This window comes from Gymnoscopelus braueri (genome assembly GCF_963280865.1).
Source record: "Gymnoscopelus braueri genome assembly, chromosome: 1".
In the NCBI taxonomy this organism is placed as follows: Eukaryota; Metazoa; Chordata; class Actinopteri; order Myctophiformes; family Myctophidae; genus Gymnoscopelus; species Gymnoscopelus braueri.
The window spans coordinates 42,800,549-42,819,035 of NC_137603.1; the positions used below are offsets into that span (position 1 = coordinate 42,800,549).

Here is an 18,487-nt window from a genome sequence, read left to right on the forward strand (position 1 = left end):
AGTATGTTTGGTTGAGTCAAATTGAACATTGTTTTTTGTAGGGATAATCTAATCAACAATACAATCAATAATAGTTGATCTCCCCCGTTGTCACACGATCAGCCACTGAGATGCCGGCCTCTTCAGTTCTCCACCTATTCACAATGAATTGTGGGATTTGTTGACCAGCAGTTGGGTGGAACAAAAAACCTGTCACAATAATGTCACACAATTGATTCCTAAAACAATAGAGAAACAAGCTGTTCATATCTTGAAGTTTCAGACTGAAACTGAGGAAGATGGTGGGAGAGTTGTTGATAAATTTAACTGAGAAAAATAAAATCAGAAATTTAAGATTCAAATTAGATTTTGGTGTAACACATTCACTATATTAGTTTGTCAGCGAAAGCATTAACTAAATGTATCAATTAAAAGCATAAAGTATATCCAGATATAAGAAAGTGTGAAAAAGAATTGCAGTTTATCCGAAACATATACTTCTACAATACATTAGCTGTAGTTCCAAAATTGTTTGCTCAACTGATATTGATTTTGTAGCTCTGATGCTCTACTTTCATATCAAATGACGAAACAAAAATGCTTTGCATGACACATCCTTTATTGTGTTCGGTCACATTTCAAGAAGTTCCCAAGAGCTACAATGCGTAGAATCCATTCTGTTAACCCATTAAGACCTGAAGCCGATTCTACAAATGTCTTCTAAATCCCAACAGTTTTCTGAAAAACATATGTTTCTATATCAGTGATTCTCAAACTTTTTCATGTCAAGGACCCCCATGTATTTGGCCGCGGACCCCCGTCTCAATTCTTTTTTTTTCAGGGACCCCCAGAAGCAAAGATCTGAGTTAAAAGTGTTAAAATAATATATATTCAAATATTTTCACCCATTTTTACGATTTTTTAAAAATAGCCAAAGTGCAAAATAATTATTTTTAGCTCAAATAAAAAAATAACATAGATGCGTTCCAGGTCTTAATGGGTTAATATCTCCATTTTGTTATTAGGCCACAATAAGTAAAAAGAAAAGTACTATATCAAGGGAATCACTTTGGGATTCCGTCTTACTAGTTGCCATAGCTTTGTAGACTGACCCAAATTACGCATTCTGTTAACTTGTGTGTTTTATTTGATCAGTGTCCAGCGCATCCACCATGAAGATGGGTGTTACAGAGAAGAATGGAGCGTGTCGTAAACTAAGAGAACAGCTGGAAGGTCTGGAGAAGGAGACAGCAGTAAAACTGGTACAGGTGGACCAGTATAATAAAGACATACAGGTAAACGCAACCAATTAGATTTCACAATTTTCTTTGGTATTTAGGCACATTTCCAGTTCTGAAAAACATTATCTGAGACACAAGAAATGGTGTGATTTTTCAACCAGGGTTGTAAAAATGACCTATTTCCTCTGCTTGTCCTCTTTGTTTGTCCTCTGTGTCTGTCAGGAATTAAATGAGAGTCAGAGAAAGCAACAGGCAGCGCTGGAAAATCTACGGCACATTAAAGATGAGAAACGACGCGAGCTCGAAAGGAGGAGAGAACAGGAAGAGGAGGGGAAGAGAAGGGAGGAAGAGAGGAAGCGGGAAGACGAGAGGAAGCAGAAGGAGGAAGAGGAGGCTCAGAGGTAGTGGTTTAAGTCACTTTTATATGACCTGATCTCATATCAGAGGTAGTGGTGTAAGTCAGTTCTATATGATCAGATCTCTGTGTATTGACGAAAGTCAGTTCTATATGATCGTATCTCAGATCAGAGTTAGCGATTTAAGTCCACTCTGTGTGATCTGAATTTCTGTGGTCGTCACAAATTATTACATTGGCAAAGCGTAGTGATGGGGGTTTATGCAACGTGAAGCACAACACTTAAACATATGAAAAGATGATTGAATAAGTCTAACAGAATCACTAAGTCACAAAAGAGAATGACCAGTGCTCCACGCTCACAAGGCCGTTCTTACATTCCTCTCTACAAAGACATTCCCTACTGCTCCACTCACTACATCCCTGCTCGCCTAGGTTCCCCCCAGCTCCACTCACAGTGCTCACTGCTCAAAAGAAAAGGAAGCTGTGTTGTATTTTGCTAAAAAAAAAACACAGCCAAAACACAGCTCCAAAGTAGCCTGACAGCATGTTGCGAGTTCGAGTCCCGATCCCGACGGCCTTTGCTGCATGTCACCCCCCATCTCTCTCCCCATTTCCTGTAAGCCTACTATCCTATCCTATCAATAAAGGCATAAAAAGTCACAAAAAACTAAACAGCCATATGGAGGCCCGTTTCAGAAACTAACTGGAGCACAATACGCTCTTGCGACACAAACGCGTACCCTATAATTACATTTTATAGATCCCATCAACTACCCTCATGCGCCCTTAATTGCCATGGACGGCAATGCTGTCACAATACAAACGCCATCCAAGCATGATTTGTCTCAGTGAGCTCAGTGAAATGTTTATTCAGCTCAACTCAGCCTTGACTTTTCCATCTTTTCATGCCTAAGATGTTTTTACTATCCGGCTCTCATTGTGTCTGAACACAAAGTAACCGCTAGCGAACAACAAGACTTTTCTTCAAGTCTTATTCGCTAACTGTTACTTTGTGTTCAGACACACAATGAGAGCAAGATTATACTTTTTAGACGGGCATTGGCTTTTTAATAAGAACCCCTCCCCTGTGTATATAGCAGAGGCCTGAACTCTGAATAAAAAGACTGAATAGGAGACAATCAATCACACATTTATTTGTGGACATTTAGTTTGTTTGACTACTGAATTATTTGGCAAGTCATCATTGTGTTTTATATTTAACACTTGCCACATCCCAAGCATAAATCCAAATATCTTTGGGCGTTCAATATTTTCCTCTTTTGTCCAACTTTTAGTTTGATTCTATTTACAGATCATTTAAGATTGTTCAACTCGTAATGTTTTCACTTCCTGTCTAGCTCACTAAGTCTTTTTGTCTCCAGGCGTATCAAGCTGGAAAAGGAGAGACTGTTGCAGGAGAAGCTCAGGAGGGAGGAAGAGGAGAGGGAGAGAAGGAGGGAGGAAGAGGAGAGGGAGAGGAGGCTGCAGGAGGAGAGGGAGAGGAGGCTGCAGGAGGATAGAGAGCACAGAGCGAGAGAGGAGGATAAGAGGAGGAGAGAGGTAGTGGAGGAAGGCAAGAGACAGGAGGAGAGGAAGAAACTGGAGGAGGAGAGAAGGAAACTGGAGGAGGAGAGGAGGAAATTGGAAGAGGAGAGGAAAAAAGAGGAGAAGAGGAGGCAAGAGGAAGAGAAGCGGCACAGGCGTGAGGAAGATAGGAAGAGACTAGAGGAGGAGAAGAGAGAGGAGGAGCGAAGGAGGGGGAGAGAGGAGGAGGAGACGAGGAGAGAGAGGGCAGCCGTAGCGGCTGTCAGAGATGCAGAGGAGAGGCGGAAGAGAGAGGAAGAAGAGAGGAGGAAGCGAGAGGAGGAGGACAAGAGAAAGCGAGAGGAAGAGGAGAGGAGGAGAGCTGAGGTGGAGAAAAAGAAAAAAGAGGAGGAGATGAGAGCAGAGGAGGAGAGGAGGAGGCAGGAGGAGGAAAGAAAGAAAAAAGAGGAGGAGAAAAGGGCAGAGGAGGAGAAGAGGAGAAAGGAGGAGGCATCTCGCCAGCAGCAACACGGTGGAGGAAAGTCTGACATTACAGAGAAACTGTCTGCTCTCCTGAGAGGACTGGAGGAGAGACGAGGTATAAATATCTAAATACTGTATATACACACTATCCTGAGAGGACTGTTATCAGCCCTAGGGCTCATCACCCTCTCAGTCTCACATATATATGTTTATATTGAGTCATATAAACTGTATATACTTCACACTCATATCCACACCACATGCACACTGTTGGTTTTGTGTGCAGATAATAACTCCTGATTTGTCTTAGGTGGTCTCCAGCCCAGGGCCACTGAGCACCGGAAGTCGGCTTCCCTCACTTCCTTCAAAGCTTTGTACCCGTTCAGCGCACGCAACCAGGAAGAACTCAACTTCAATGCCGACGATGTCATAGAGGTGGGACTAAAACAAGCAACAGTTCATTACATTACAACACGAAAGAAAACACAATGCACTGCCCTCTGATTTGTTTGTGTTGATGTACAGTACATGCCTGAATACTCAAATGTCTTTCTCTCTGCCCTACCTCTCTTCCATCCTTCTCTTTCTCAACCTCCATTTTATCCTTCTTTCACTTTTCCATCCTCTCTCCCTCTTTCTCTCTTCAAGGTGGATGAGAGTACAGAGAGAGAGATGGGTTGGTTGTATGGGAGCATTTTGGGGAAGTTGGGCTGGTTCCCAGAGAGTTATGTGGAGCGACTGGACCCAGTAGACAACACGGACAAGCCCAAACTGGCCCTCAAGCCACAGCTTTCCACAGCATCCCATAACAACCTAGAGGCTGCTATGGCAACGGGAGCAAAGTCTGCCTTCACTCCGACACACTCTCCAAATCCAACCCACTCTGAGGGCCAGGGGCAGGTGAGGCATTATGGGTTTTGTTATGAGTTTTGTTAATACAATCATTCTGAACTTCCCGTTCAGATTTGATTGCATGCTTATGCAGCCTTAATATCCTTTTGAGAACTCAAGGTTGGTTGCAGTTGTAAATTCAGAGCAGGACGCATGATGATGCACCCAGTCCTGAAACTATGCAGCAAGCTTTAAGGAGGAATTAAGTGATAATTTCTTGGCCAAACGGTGACACGGCCATTAGTGTGAGCTATCACAAAAAGTATAACTTCTGAACAGATTCACATAACAAGTTTGAGGAAAGGTTTCTTATAGCACAAGGAAGAACCGTTTGTAAATGTTTTTTAAAAAGAAGAGTGCCATGAAACTTTTCTTTAGTAATGTAAAAAATACAATATTTTCCTTGGTGGAGGGATTGGGCTATTATTTAACAAGTTAAATCATTACACAAGCAAAGAACAAAAAACATCGACAAATAGGCCCACACGGTTAATAAATATTACCAATCACTATTACTACTAACAACTATGTGAGCATCCACACTGATGTTGTGGTGTGGACTCTGCCATCCAGTTGAGTTTGAAGTTTTTTAAACAATATAGTTCTAAAAGCATTGATTGGTGTTGACAGTCCATTACTCCTGGCAGCCATAAGGTCCTTACACACCGGGGCGATTTTTTTCATGCGAATAATATGTTTTTTTTTTAAACCTTATAAAGTCAATGCAAGCTTCCACACCAGTTTCGCAGAGCGAAAAAAGCGTCTTTTAATTATTCGGAACGAGTCAGAATTTTGCGTATATTCGCATATTCGCCGGTGTGTAACCGCCTATACGCTTGATGATTACATCCTGGTTCACATGTTGTGATACATTCATGTAACAGTTAAATACAGTGACATGGTTCAGTCTTGCTTGCCCTATTGTGGACAGCAGATACGTTTTAAGTCGCAGCAGGGCTGGAAAAGTACTGTCTGAATTGCAGGTTGTTACAGGGACAGTCAGTGTGAGATTCACTAGTTGGTTGATCTCTGACAACATGGTTCTGAAGTGCTCTTTCTGATCGCCTTTCAGAAAGTTCACTACATCTTAGTAAAACTTCTCATCAAGAATAGAAGGTCTGTCTTTCTCTACACCTTCACGTTTAATCTGCCATTGTATTCAATTGGACAGTGCTCGGCCTTCTACATGGGTGCTCGGGCCAGTACGCACCCACGGAATCAGTGCCCATGACTCCTAGTGTCAGTCTGGTGAATTGTTGTTTTAATTGTACTATTAAAACTATACCATTTTGTTTTTTATTGCATTGCCTTCTCTGTCCTTCTGTCAAACTCTCTCTTTCTGTGTACATTTCTTCTGTCTCACTCACATTCTCTCCCTCCCTCCTGCTCTCTCTCTCTCCCTATTTCTCCCTCATCTTCTTGCTCTCTCCAGGTGGTAGGGACATTGCTAGCCCAGGCATTGTGTTCCTGGACAGCAAAGACAGATAGTCATCTAAACTTCAGTAAAGATGATGTGATCAGAGTATTGGAGCAACAGGAGAGTTGGTGTCTGGGGGAGCTGAATGGAGCACAGGGCTGGTTCCCCAAAACATATGTCACCATGTTGGGAGAAGAGGAGAGTACAGAGTAAGAAATACTGTGTGTGTGTGTGTGTGTGTGTGTGTGTGTGTGTGTGTGTGTGTGTGTGTGTGTGTGTGTGTGTGTGTGTGTGTGTGTGTGTGTGTGTGTGTGTGTGTGTGTGTGTGTGTGTGTGTGTGTGTGTGTGTGTGTGTGTGTGTGTGTGTGTGTGTGTGTGTGTGTGTGTGGAACAAAAAAAGAACACACTGGCTCTACGGGAGATTTTCTAATGGTCTGTCTTTGGTGTTGATCGTTAGGCTGCCCAGAAGAGATTATTAACCACTTAGTCTAGACTTAGTAAATTGGATGTGAGTTGGCTTTGGCTCTGTCCTTGGACCTTTTCTGTCTACACCAAATATCTTCCTCAAAAATAGCCGATCTACAAGCTCAGAACGCATTGTGAGCTTGTAAATTGGCGGTTTTGGGTGAAAGTTCCTCCCAGAATTTGGATGCTGGAGTTCAAGCTGTCAACTTTTGGGTTCAAATATCAAAGGCCAATCACAGTCAAAATCAAGAAGAGATGGGTGGATAAACCCTATACGTAACTATACCTTTCAATCCGGGAACCTCTTTTGGAGTTGTTGTTGCTATGTACAGTATATAGCAACATACATACAACTTGGGTCAGGATTTAGAAGGCGTTTTTAGAATCGGCCTCAGGTCTAAATGGATTAACATGAAATGTGGGAATTATCCGTAGGCTGCTTAAAGGAGAATTTTGGACTAAAGTTTTCTTTTACACTGTCCCAAAAAAAAAGAAAAGAAAAGCAGAAGTCTCGCTAGACGAGATTGAAATCTCGAGATTTCAATCTCGTCTAGCGAGACTTCTGCTTTTTTTTTTTTTTGGTTGCATAGTGTTCTGTCACTATGAACGTCAGATCTCACAAAAAAAAAAAAAAAAAAGCTATTAAAATATGTGATCTAACCTAAGGCCTATCCGCGCACCTTTTAAGCTGTGGCGGCTCAGGGGTGGAGTTATGACATTTTTCTACTGTACCATTCATCCTAAGATATCATAACGTCATAGAAAAGGTAAGAAAACTTTAGTCCAAAATTCTCCTTTAACTCTCTGGTCAAAAAGGTCGAAGGACAAGGTCACAATCGCCAACAGGGTGGAAATGACTAACTGCATACGGTGCAATATTTCTAGTTTTCATTGTAGTTTTGATCTCTACTGGAGACAATTATTTCACTGTTGTTTCTACTGGTCAATGTCATCCCTCACCTTCAAAAGTGAGGTTCTATTTTTGTTTGATTTGATCGTGTGTGTGTGTGTGTGTGTGTGTGTGTGTGTGTGTGTGTGTGTGTGTGTGTGTGTGTGTGTGTTTTTCTAGCCCCATGCAATCTCTTCCTGATGGTACAGAGTCAATTGATGGTCAGCAGTGGGAAGGTACAGTAAGATGAATCTCAGAACATATTCATGATTCAATGGTAAACAGCCTTAATCTGTATTTGATAAAACTACATTTGAGCTGGAAACAGTATTTTTACTATATACTATATATATAAACTGCATAATACTGTGCAGTCTTTATACTTGAGTAAATAATTGAATAACTGTAATTGCTATTATGCACTTGTGGGTTGCCAATAAAGTGAACCCGAAATGAATTAATATAGGTACAGTAACATTAAAACAGACCAGGGAATTCAGGCTAGTGCTGCCTGTCTAACCAGCCCAGAGGTCGTACTGGGTTGTAATAACAAGATTTCTGTCGTATTTGTATTTATGTGTGTCCAGAATACGTGGCGTTGTACACGTATGAGTCTCCTGAGACAGGTGACCTGACGTTCAGAGATGGAGATGTGGTCTTAGTGAGCCAGAGAGAGGGAGAATGGTGGAGTGGATCTATTGGAGACCGTACTGGAGTGTTTCCAAGCAACTATGTCAAACCTAAAGACAGCGATGTAAGATTCAGTTATACATTGATACTACACACACATACAGATAGACATGCAGTACACCTACAGCACAGTATCTCTGACTGGTGTTAGTCTATGATGAAGAATTTTGAGGTAAACTCTTTTTATTAGCCTATTCAAATAAGGGTACAATACAAATTAATAAAATGCTACCATTGTTAGCCGGTACACGTACTGTATATTCATATAAATAATGTATTTTGTTTATTTGTGTATAATGAAATCATATTTAATATAACACAAACATCATATTTTTATACAGACGTCTAGTGTCTCTGGAAAGAAGAAGCCAGGTGAGATTTATTTATTTTCTCTCTTTATGTGCATGTCTTTGAACACACATACACCGCAGTTCAAATTTGTGTGTGTGCACTGCAGCCATGTCTGTGTTTATTTCTCATCCGTGTGGGTGTGTGTGCGGTTGTGCATGTGTATAGACATAGCCCAGGTGACCAGTGCCTACTCCTCTACTGGTCCTGAGCAGTTGATTCTGGCTCCAGGTCAGCTCATCCTCGTTCTGACCAAGAACCCCTCTGGCTGGTGGCTTGGAGAACTGCAGGTGAGCTTTACACACTGGCACATCCATATGATCCTGCTGCAAAACATCTCCACCTGGTAGCACCACCTGGTGGCTGCAGCATACCACTGGTCACCAACACAAAGCCTTCCATTTAAACTTTATAATATACTTAAAACACCCTGTCCGCATGTCCCCTGGTGTGGTTTAAATCCTCCAAAAAATCATCCCAGATCAATTAATACTTGATGTACATCTTGTTACCTTAATTGAAGCCTATCTGTGTCGTATTTGAGCACAAGTGTGTTGCCTGCGATTTATGAGAAATGAAGGCAAGACAACAGTTACTGAAGAGCTGAACCATGTAGAATTGATTGCCTTAACTAGAACGGTCCTCCTCGCAGCTACGCCCAAATATGGAGTGTGTTGTCTAACCTCCATGTGTCATCATGAACACATCCCAAGCAACCATGTGCTCATCACAAGCAACCGCAGGTCAATGTGTCATCAGGTACAAACAAATCACTCAGCTCCATATATGGCCACAAAAGGAGCCATGCCCATATACTAATGACATCAGGGATCGCGATTTATGCCCATAAAAGTGACAAGGACTGACAGATACAGAGATCTCCATATATGGCCATATCAATGGGATCGGCGGTGCAACCTAGGTGTGAGGGCGGCCCGAACCTCCAGTTAATTTAATTTACATCAAGTATTTTTCTCCACTTATCGTGTCGGGACGGGGGAGCACTTGTTTTATATGACTTAAAAACCCTGCATGCTTCCTCAGTGACTACAGTAATGCTTGTATTTAGTGAGACTTTTCTTGGCACCCGTTTGACGCATGTTGACGAGGACGTGATGATTTACGATTCTCTGCCTATCCGTATGCAACTCGAACGGAGTGCCTTGCCTTGTTTTGAATGTTTTTAGTGGACATGTCAACCTATTTCGAGTTGGGAGTGAGAATGGCACTTCCACATTCCAGTGTGGGTGGGACTAGCGGGAGCGTTGACATAGTGTTTCCTGTGACAACATGGGGTTTCCCATCACATCAAATGGGTGACGCATGGTCAGATGTTGCCCCGCCTCATCTCTATAGTATGACTTGAGATTGAGAATGTGTTGCATGATTAACACATTCCATGCCAGAGTTTAATATCATAATGTACTCACCCACTGCCAGCGATTAATAGTTTTTTTTGTTTTTTCACCTCGCCACAGACCTCGCTAAATACCTTATGATCGCGTGTTCAACTGTTTGTAGACACACAGGGTAGTTGTGTGAGTGGCCCAGAGAAGACATTTTCAATCGGCGACATTCCATTTTGCAGTAGTCGCAGTTTCTAAAACCCGTTTCAAACAGCGTTCAGCGCGGAGAAAAACAACACCGAGATAATGGCAATTTAGCGGAAGCTTTAGAGCGGCGGCAGATGGGAACAAAAATCTTCGATTGACTTCATTTCCATATTCCGGGTGTGCTACAATGAAATGTGTCACTGCGAGAGAAAAAATACCACTTTATTTAGGTTTGCGTAGATCTACGCGATTGGCATGCGATGTGTTAAGGTTTTGATATCATGATGAGATTATAACATGTTGAGAGGCTGTCATGATGAGATGCCGATGTCATTCTGTCACAGGCCAGAGGTAAAAAACGTCAGAAGGGCTGGTTTCCTGCCTCACATGTTAAAATGCTTGGATCAAACAGTGGCAAGTCTACACCGGCACCACTACCAGGTAACATGCACGCACGCACACTCACTGTCCCTCTCTCACCAGTGAATGAAGAAGTACTAAAAAAAATTACTTAAGTAAAAGTATCAATACCCTTTTGTAAAAATAGTCTGTTACAAGTACAAGTTCGGTATTCAAAATGTACTTGAGTAAAAGTACAAAAGTATTGGCATCAAAATGTACTTAAAGTACCAAAAGTAAAAGTACTGATAGTGCAGAATGTCCCATTTCACAAGTTTACAATGCGCCGCATTGCGACGCATTGTGAGCTTGTAGATCGGCTATTTTCAAATGGCCGAAATATATATAGGGCTGAAGTGGTTAATGTATGTTTTGTGAATCTAAACCTGCAAAGTAACTACCGGTAGTAACTAAAGCTGTCAAATAATTGTAGTGGAGTAAAAAGTACAATATTTGCCTCTGAGATGTAGTGGAATAGTAGTAAAAGTATTGAAAATTGGAAATACTGAAGAAGTAAAAAATACCATAAAATTGTACTTAAAGTAAAGTACTTGAGTACTTAGTTACTTTACACCACTGTCTCTCTCACACACACACACACACACACACACACACACACACACACACACACACACACACACACACACACACACACACACACACACACACACACACACACACACACTCTCTCACTCTCTCTCTAACCTCCGTACTCTCACAGTGTGTCAGGTGATTGCCATGTACGACTACACAGCCGCCAACGGGGACGAAATGAGTTTCTCTAAAGGTCAGCTGATCAACGTAATGGAGAAGAATGATGCTGATTGGTGGAGAGGAGAGATGAACGGGTTCACCGGCTTGTTCCCCACCAACTACGTCAAGGTGACCACGGCTGATCCTGATCCCAGTCAGCAGTGTGAGTACCGTAAAACAGTTGTCTTTGAATTGATCCAGCTCAGTCTCACTTTTTGTTCTCCGCAGTCAGTGTAACAGCATATTGGTATGGGAAGATGCTGTTGTAAAACTATGAGTCTTTCTGTACTTCATTCAGCGACTACTCACTAAACCCTTCGTTATCTGTCTGTTCATCAATACTACCTCTTACCTATCCGTCCATACATCCCTCTGTCCACCCCTCTCTGTTTCTTTCACCTGTTCTCAGTTTTACCTCCTTCCTGTCTCTTGTCTGTCTCTCTTCAGGGTGGTAGAACGTCCTCCTCTTCCTTCCATGTCTTCCTCTCCTCTTCTTGTCTTCAGAGAGACCTACTATAACTCTGCTTTGAAGTGGCGTGGTCTATGGATGCACCTCCCACTTTATCCCACTAATCCCACCCATCCCACTTCTGTTACTTTCTAATAGACAAGGAAAAGAAAATGTGTGGAGAAAACGGATATGAATGATATTTTACTAGGAGCAAAAATGGAAACAATAATAATCTTTAATTGCTTCAAACTGAAACGTTAATTTGAAATCTCCATTACCGGTTAAATAACATTAGATTTTTGTTCCTGTAGAACATTCATGTCCTAACTCCCAAATGTCTTTAGATCTACATCAGGGTTCGGCATGCCTTCATAGTATCAATGCATGCTCCTACTAGAGAACAGGTGCAACAGTCACAACCGGACCTTATTGCCAGAGGGCAATGTGTAGCCGTAAGTTATGTAGCTAACTTGCTCTGCGTTTCCAGACATTATTGCGCACATTATCTAGTCACCACTTGCTAGCCTACACCAATTCACAGTTGAACTAAAGTAAATTGAGCTCACTAATGTTACAGTTATAAGCTTTGTCTAAACAGATCACAGTTGCAGATTTGTGTATAATGTTGTGCTGCATTCTAGCATTACTAATACGAAGTGCAAACACATTGTTTTTCAGTATTTTCAGAGGACATTTCATCGGCATACAAAAATAAACTATGCAAATTTCTAAGTTATGTCCCATATTAGTACATAACTATTAGTAAGTTATGTATTTGAGTTAATAGCGCATTAAGACCTGAGGCCGATTCTACAGATGCCTTCTAAATCAGTAGTTCTCTAACTTTTTCGTGCCAAGGCCCCCCAAAATGATATGTATTTGGCTGCGGACCCCCATCTGAAACAGTTTTTTGACAGGGACCCCCAGAAGTGAAGATTTATATTTAAAAAAATGAAACATTTTAAAACACTTTAAAGATTTTTCAAAAATGTTCAAAAATAGCAGATAAAAATAGCAGATAACGAAGTGACTCGCTGTGAGCTTGTATATCTGCTATTTTGGAGAACCACTGTTGTTATTGAAAAACATATGTTTTAATGGGTTAAGTTATTACAAATGGGAGCGATTGAGGTTAACTTGTCATGCTTGCAACTTTATAAGCTGAAACTTATTACCTGGACAGGAGACATTTCTCTGACTGACTGGTATGTTCAACTGGATACACCCATACCACATGTTCCAATCAGAACTGGGTCAAATAGGATTATTCTATAGTTTTTTTCCCCTACTTTGGCGAGATCCCCATGCGAGTCCACACATGATAACATGATCTATAATAGCTGCCTGACATTGTAAAATAATTAAAAAAAGGAAAATATCCTTTTTTGATTTGGAAGTGAAACATACAGTATTACTATGGACAATAAACATGAAGAAGGAAGAATGTGTCATTTAGTTTGATCTGATGTCAATGTTATTCATGCTATAACAAAGTGTTTTGAGCGTATTGCATACATTAATGTAAAACAAACAACAGTATTATTAGCCTTTTTTTGTTGTTGCTCTGACCAGTTTAGGAATGTTACGTTAGGGTGGAGCACAAGAACAGAAACATTAAATATCGGATCTGCTCAGAACAAATCAATTGGGGGAGGCTGTTTTCAGGTCCTTAAAAAACAACACATGATTCAGCGTGTTTGACCGCTTTTGTCACATTTCAACCATTCTGACAGATTCCTGAAACATCTCAATGGTTCACTCAGTGTTCTGAAACATCAGAACCATCGAGTCAGTTCCCTGAAACATCTGAGCCATTCAGTCAGATTCCTGATACAACTGAACGATTCAATCCCTTTCCTGAAACATCTGAGCCATTCCTGAAACAACTGTACCATTCTGTCCACGTCCTGAAATAATTAAACCTTTCAGTCAGACTCCTGAAACACATTGTGGTCCTATGTATTCAATTCATCAACATCAATAACACCATACATAACATAAAAATAACACCAAAATACAATATCATAAACAAATATAAAACACTGTATGTACAGAGTAGAAAAGGGGGGGGGGGGACTGTAGGCAGTGAATGCCATCACCTTTCTATGGGAGAAGTGAGTTTACCTCCCCTTTCATCCAGCCATTCATTCAGTTTCCTGAAACAACTGAGCCATTCATTCAGTTTCCTGAAATATTTGAACCATTCAGTCAGTGTCCTGAAACATCTGAATTATTCAGTCAGTTTCCTGCTTTTTTGAGTTCTGAACTGATGTGTACTGAAGTGAACTGGATCACAGCTCCAACTGATGGCAGAGAAATGAGAGTCCTGCTTGTCTTCTCCTTCTTTCTCTCAATGTGTGTTATTCTCCCTTTACTTTGCTTTACTGTACCACATATTCCTTCTCCCCTCCCCCTGTCTCTTCCTCCTCCTCACCCCCCCTCCTCTACGTTCAGTGGTTCTTCCTGTTCCAGATTTTCGTTATGACTTTGCCCGGTTTGGTTGTCAGTTCTTACAGCATTTCAAACTCAAAATTCATTATTCTTAATTCAAAATTCATCTTTAAATTAATTAAATAAAATTATGTTTTGAAAGTATATTTCCATATCGTTGCTGTCCGGCAGAAACCAGCTAACTCCATTTTGACGCTTTTGCATTTTTTTTCCATAAATCAGGGCCATTGAACACCCTTTACGTCTGTGTGTTGGTAAAACAAATCTTGAACCAATGAAAAGCATTAAAAAGCACTTCAGACAAAACCAGCTAACTCCATTGGATCCTCAAACTTTCTGCTAAACCAGCTTACTCCACCGGAGTTAGCTGGTTTTTCTGACTCCAGGCTCCATCCCCTTTTGACCTCCAACCTCATTGTGAGCTTGGAGGTCCATCCAGCTGTTCTTATCAATGATGAACAAAACCTCCTAACTCCACTTTTTTTCATTTCCTGAAAAATTTACATTTTGGATACAGATACAGATATCGTGTATTTCCTAGTGGAACGGGAACTGCCAATGTCTCATCCAGTCACAGCAATGGAGGCGGGTTTGGAACGTAGCAACGTACTAAGTTTTCCAACCTACCTCCATTACACCGGCTGTCTGTACTTATTTTATCTGGCTATAAGCACTGATTCTGGGCATTGTTGAGTATCATGATATGCCTGGGAGTCATGTCACTCCACAAAGTAAAAGAAATATAAAATAAGGCAGTTTTGAATCAAGTGTTTGTTACCGCATTGCCTATTTATCACCTCAGATGTTTTCAGAAACATATTTTGATATGTAAATGAAAAATAGGTCATTTTTTAGAACTTCAAATATAGATCATTGTACATGTTTGTTGACACTCAACAGAGTAGCACCACACTCTAGCAATCTAGCATAATGAATCATAGCTCTGTTTGAAAGACTAACCGGTGCTTGTCATAATATTACTGTTTAAAATTGGTTAGTACCTGCCAATGTACCTGCCACACATGTCTTTGTTTGACAGGAATTAATTAAGATTGGACTTTTGATTTAAAAATACACAATATTTTTCTTTTTGTTTTATTGGTAAGTTAACTGTGTCCCCATTATGACCACGGCTATGCTCTAAAAGGGTGGAAAAACATTTCACATCAGTTCATCTTTAAGTTTACATAATGACTGAAACTATGTTTGCAAAATGTGATACTTTTTCTGAGTATGAAGTCAAATGTTATTAAAGGTTGGTTTGCAGTGATATGACAACCATGCTTTCTCATTGCTGTTGATAATGGAATGTCTATTCACGTGTGTGTGTGTGTGTGTGTGTGTGTGTGTGTGTGTGTGTGTGTGTGTGTGTGTGTCTGCGCACACGTGTTGAGTTTGTCTGACAGTATACACTTTCAACACAATACAGATGGCTAAGATAGACGTGTGTGTGTGTCCACATGAATATGAACTGCAGCTTAAATACCTCCTGCGGTGTCATCAAGAGTTGGTATTGTAATCGGTCTTGTCCATGTGTGTCATTGTCTCTTAGCAAAGTAATGGATGGACAGATTAACCTTTTAGTCGGAACAGGTCAGAGGTCAAGGTCAAAATTACATATTGGTTAAATCAGGAACGTAGAGACAGAATAATAGATGTTGGTGATGATAGAGTTTACAACACCCAGGTGTGTTTTTTAATAGTCTGAATTTCTGACTGACGGCTGCTTTACAAATATAAAACATTTTACAGGTATCATGCAAACACATCTGCCTGCTAGAGGGAGTTGTAATTGTTGAGCATTAATTATGATTACTTTCGGATGAGTCTGAAAGGAGAAGAAGCTAAGCTCTGTCTGCTCTGAGCGTGTGCAGAGGGCAAGAATTCTCCTTCCTGTTTTGGTACAAACAGATTTGTCTGCTGCGTTTGTCTTTGTTCAAACAGTAAGAGAGCAGAGGATAAGAACTCTGTGAGTAAAGACAGAAAGAGACAGACATACTGAGAGACTGAGACAGAAAGAAAGGAAGAGAACAAAAGGCAGGAGAAGAGAAGGACAATGAGTTTACAGAACCAGAGCAGATTTGAGTTTCTGAAGCTGTGGGACGAGACGGACGAAGGGTTGCAGGGACAGCAGACGGATGCTTTAGGGCTGTCACAATGTCTCAATGGTTTGTCTCTACAAGGTAGGTGTGTTTGGGTGGGTGGGTGGGTGGGGGTGTGTGTGTGGGGGAGAGAGAGAGAGAGAGAGAGTATGTATGTATGTATGTATAAAAGGCTCTATAGAAATATTCACAGATGCACACTCATTGTAATCACCATGTGGTGGTGTTAATAATGATTGTGTGTGTGTGTGTTTGTTAATGATTGTTGAGTACCTGGTTTCTATGTTTGTGTTGGAGATCTTATCTATGGGTTGACCTTCCTCCTTCCAGTTTACAGTAAACTGACGAAGAGCCTGATTTCAAATGTCCACACAGAATAAACATGTGATCTGAGCGCTTTGTGATGGATTCATCTTTACCTCTCATATACAGTGCACTCTCCAGCAGACTGTCAGGCTGTTGAACTGACAGCTGTGATGAACCTTCCTCTCCTCTTCCTCTGCAGGGTGTGCAGATCTGACCAGTTTGGACTCTATGAGTCCACAGGAGAGGAAGCGACAAGGTTACATTCATGAACTGATCCAGACAGAGGAGAGATACGTTGAAGATCTGCAGATAGTACTGGAGGTATATGTTATGTTATTTTATTATATTAAATGAGTCCACACCAATAACATTAACGAGCGCCAACAAGCGTCAGCTGGACAGTGACACACACACCTCCCCTGTGCTGAACTGAAAGTGACTGTAGTTAGTTACATTTTTCCCTAAAGCATTGAATATGATTGAAGACATAATAATGTTTACTGTGATTATGGTAAGCTTACATTTCATATCACACACACACACCATAGTGTAAGAACTCTGTATTATATAGTTAATATAAGATTATATGTGAATATGTGCACATACTAATAAATGCCTAGTTATTGAAGTATTATACATAAATATACACATACTGTACTGATGAACGTAAACCTTTGCAGGTGTTCCATAAGCCTATGTCTGAGTCTGGTCGGCTGACGGAAGCAGAGATGTCCATGATCTTTGTCAACTGGAAAGAACTGATCGCCTGCAACACCAAACTACTGAAGTAGGATAACTTTTGGCACATTGTACCACACTGTTTAAATAATGACAGAATAATAACAATTTAACAGTGTTGGCACGCTGTACTGTACCGATCTATTTAAAACTCCAATTTTGGATACTGTTGTACATATAAATTAATGACTCATTTTATCCATCTGTATGGTAACACTAAAACTAACATGTTCTGTTGCTGGAGACACACTCCATACTCTACTGTGAGTACTGTCCTACCACAAAAACATAATTGTATGCTATTTTAGAGTCTAATTGCAACACAGTAATTAATATACAGTATTCCTGTTTTCGTTACCTGGCATTGACCTGTTGGGTCAACGCCATTTTCACTGCTGGATATCAACTACTCAAGTGCAACTCTAGATGCTCCACCGTGAGGCTTTATCTTTGCTGTAGTTTGAACATCATTCCTCTCACTGCAAGAGAGGCAGACCAGACAACAATAAGAAATCCTAGATTGTAGCTTAGTTTAGTGACAGACTGGTAGATTTGGTGTTCACTTTGGAAGATGGAACAAGTTAAGCTGCTGTACTCATTTAAAATAAATGTATTAGTATAGCTAATATTCATATTCATATTATATCTTTTTATATTTGTGTGTGTGTGTGTGTGTGTGTGTGTGTGTAGAGCATTGCGTGTGCGTAAGAAGACAGGAGGGGAGAACATGCCAGTGCAGGTGATTGGAGACATCCTGGCCTCAGAACTCGCTCACATGCAGCCCTACATCCGATTCTGCTCCTGTCAGATCAATGGAGCTGCTTTGCTCCAGACCCGATGCGACAACCAGCCAGAGTTTAAAGAATTCCTCAAGGTATGAATGAGAGCTGGGGTTGGAGGGATACGGAGAGAGAACCAAATGGAGGTAGAGAGAATTGAGAGAGGGAATCACATTTTAAAGGAAGGTTACAAGAGGTATGGAGAGGAAATGGGACTGGAAAGGAAATAAAGAAGAAAACTCAATAAAAGACAGTTAAGAGGAAGAGAAAGAGAGAGACCAATAAATAACAAAAGTAAAGTTTAAAAAGTTGTTGAAGGAGGTGTGTTTGTGTTTTTCATCAGAAAATTGCTACAGACTACAGATGTAAAGGAATGCCTTTGTCCAGTTTCCTGTTGAAGCCCATGCAGAGGATCACACGCTACCCACTGCACCTCAAACATGTAAGAGTACTCACATTTTGTACTTTTAAATTAAAAGGTAGAAAGGTGTATTCACATGTTAGCCCTGCATATAAAACATCTAGAAATGCATGGATGTCATACACTTCTATTACTACTATTACTACTATTTTTATATTATCTTTAATTTGGTCTAAACTCACTCTATGTACTTACATTCTGGCTTTTGTGCGTGTCCATGTGCCTGTGCATGCGCGTGCGTACGATGTG

The 18,487-nt window shown here is 40.8% G+C and overlaps 1 protein-coding gene across 2 annotated transcripts in view; it reads left to right on the forward strand.

The window, feature by feature from the left end:
* The window catches only part of itsn2b (intersectin 2b), a 44,490-nt gene that overhangs the window by 17,876 nt on the left and 8,127 nt on the right, over nucleotides 1-18,487 (forward strand). For both annotated transcript variants that reach the window (XM_080428740.1, XM_080428741.1), the window contains exons 16-31: nucleotides 1,135-1,274; nucleotides 1,443-1,621; nucleotides 2,961-3,700; nucleotides 3,896-4,020; nucleotides 4,234-4,485; nucleotides 5,909-6,102; nucleotides 7,428-7,483; nucleotides 7,835-8,001; nucleotides 8,279-8,309; nucleotides 8,454-8,575; nucleotides 10,183-10,279; nucleotides 10,959-11,153; nucleotides 16,500-16,621; nucleotides 16,981-17,087; nucleotides 17,729-17,912; nucleotides 18,161-18,259. In XM_080428740.1, the coding sequence (XP_080284866.1) occupies nucleotides 1,135-1,274; nucleotides 1,443-1,621; nucleotides 2,961-3,700; nucleotides 3,896-4,020; nucleotides 4,234-4,485; nucleotides 5,909-6,102; nucleotides 7,428-7,483; nucleotides 7,835-8,001; nucleotides 8,279-8,309; nucleotides 8,454-8,575; nucleotides 10,183-10,279; nucleotides 10,959-11,153; nucleotides 16,500-16,621; nucleotides 16,981-17,087; nucleotides 17,729-17,912; nucleotides 18,161-18,259 (2,810 nt within the window). The remainder of the gene's footprint in view (nucleotides 1-1,134; nucleotides 1,275-1,442; nucleotides 1,622-2,960; nucleotides 3,701-3,895; nucleotides 4,021-4,233; nucleotides 4,486-5,908; nucleotides 6,103-7,427; nucleotides 7,484-7,834; nucleotides 8,002-8,278; nucleotides 8,310-8,453; nucleotides 8,576-10,182; nucleotides 10,280-10,958; nucleotides 11,154-16,499; nucleotides 16,622-16,980; nucleotides 17,088-17,728; nucleotides 17,913-18,160; nucleotides 18,260-18,487) is intronic.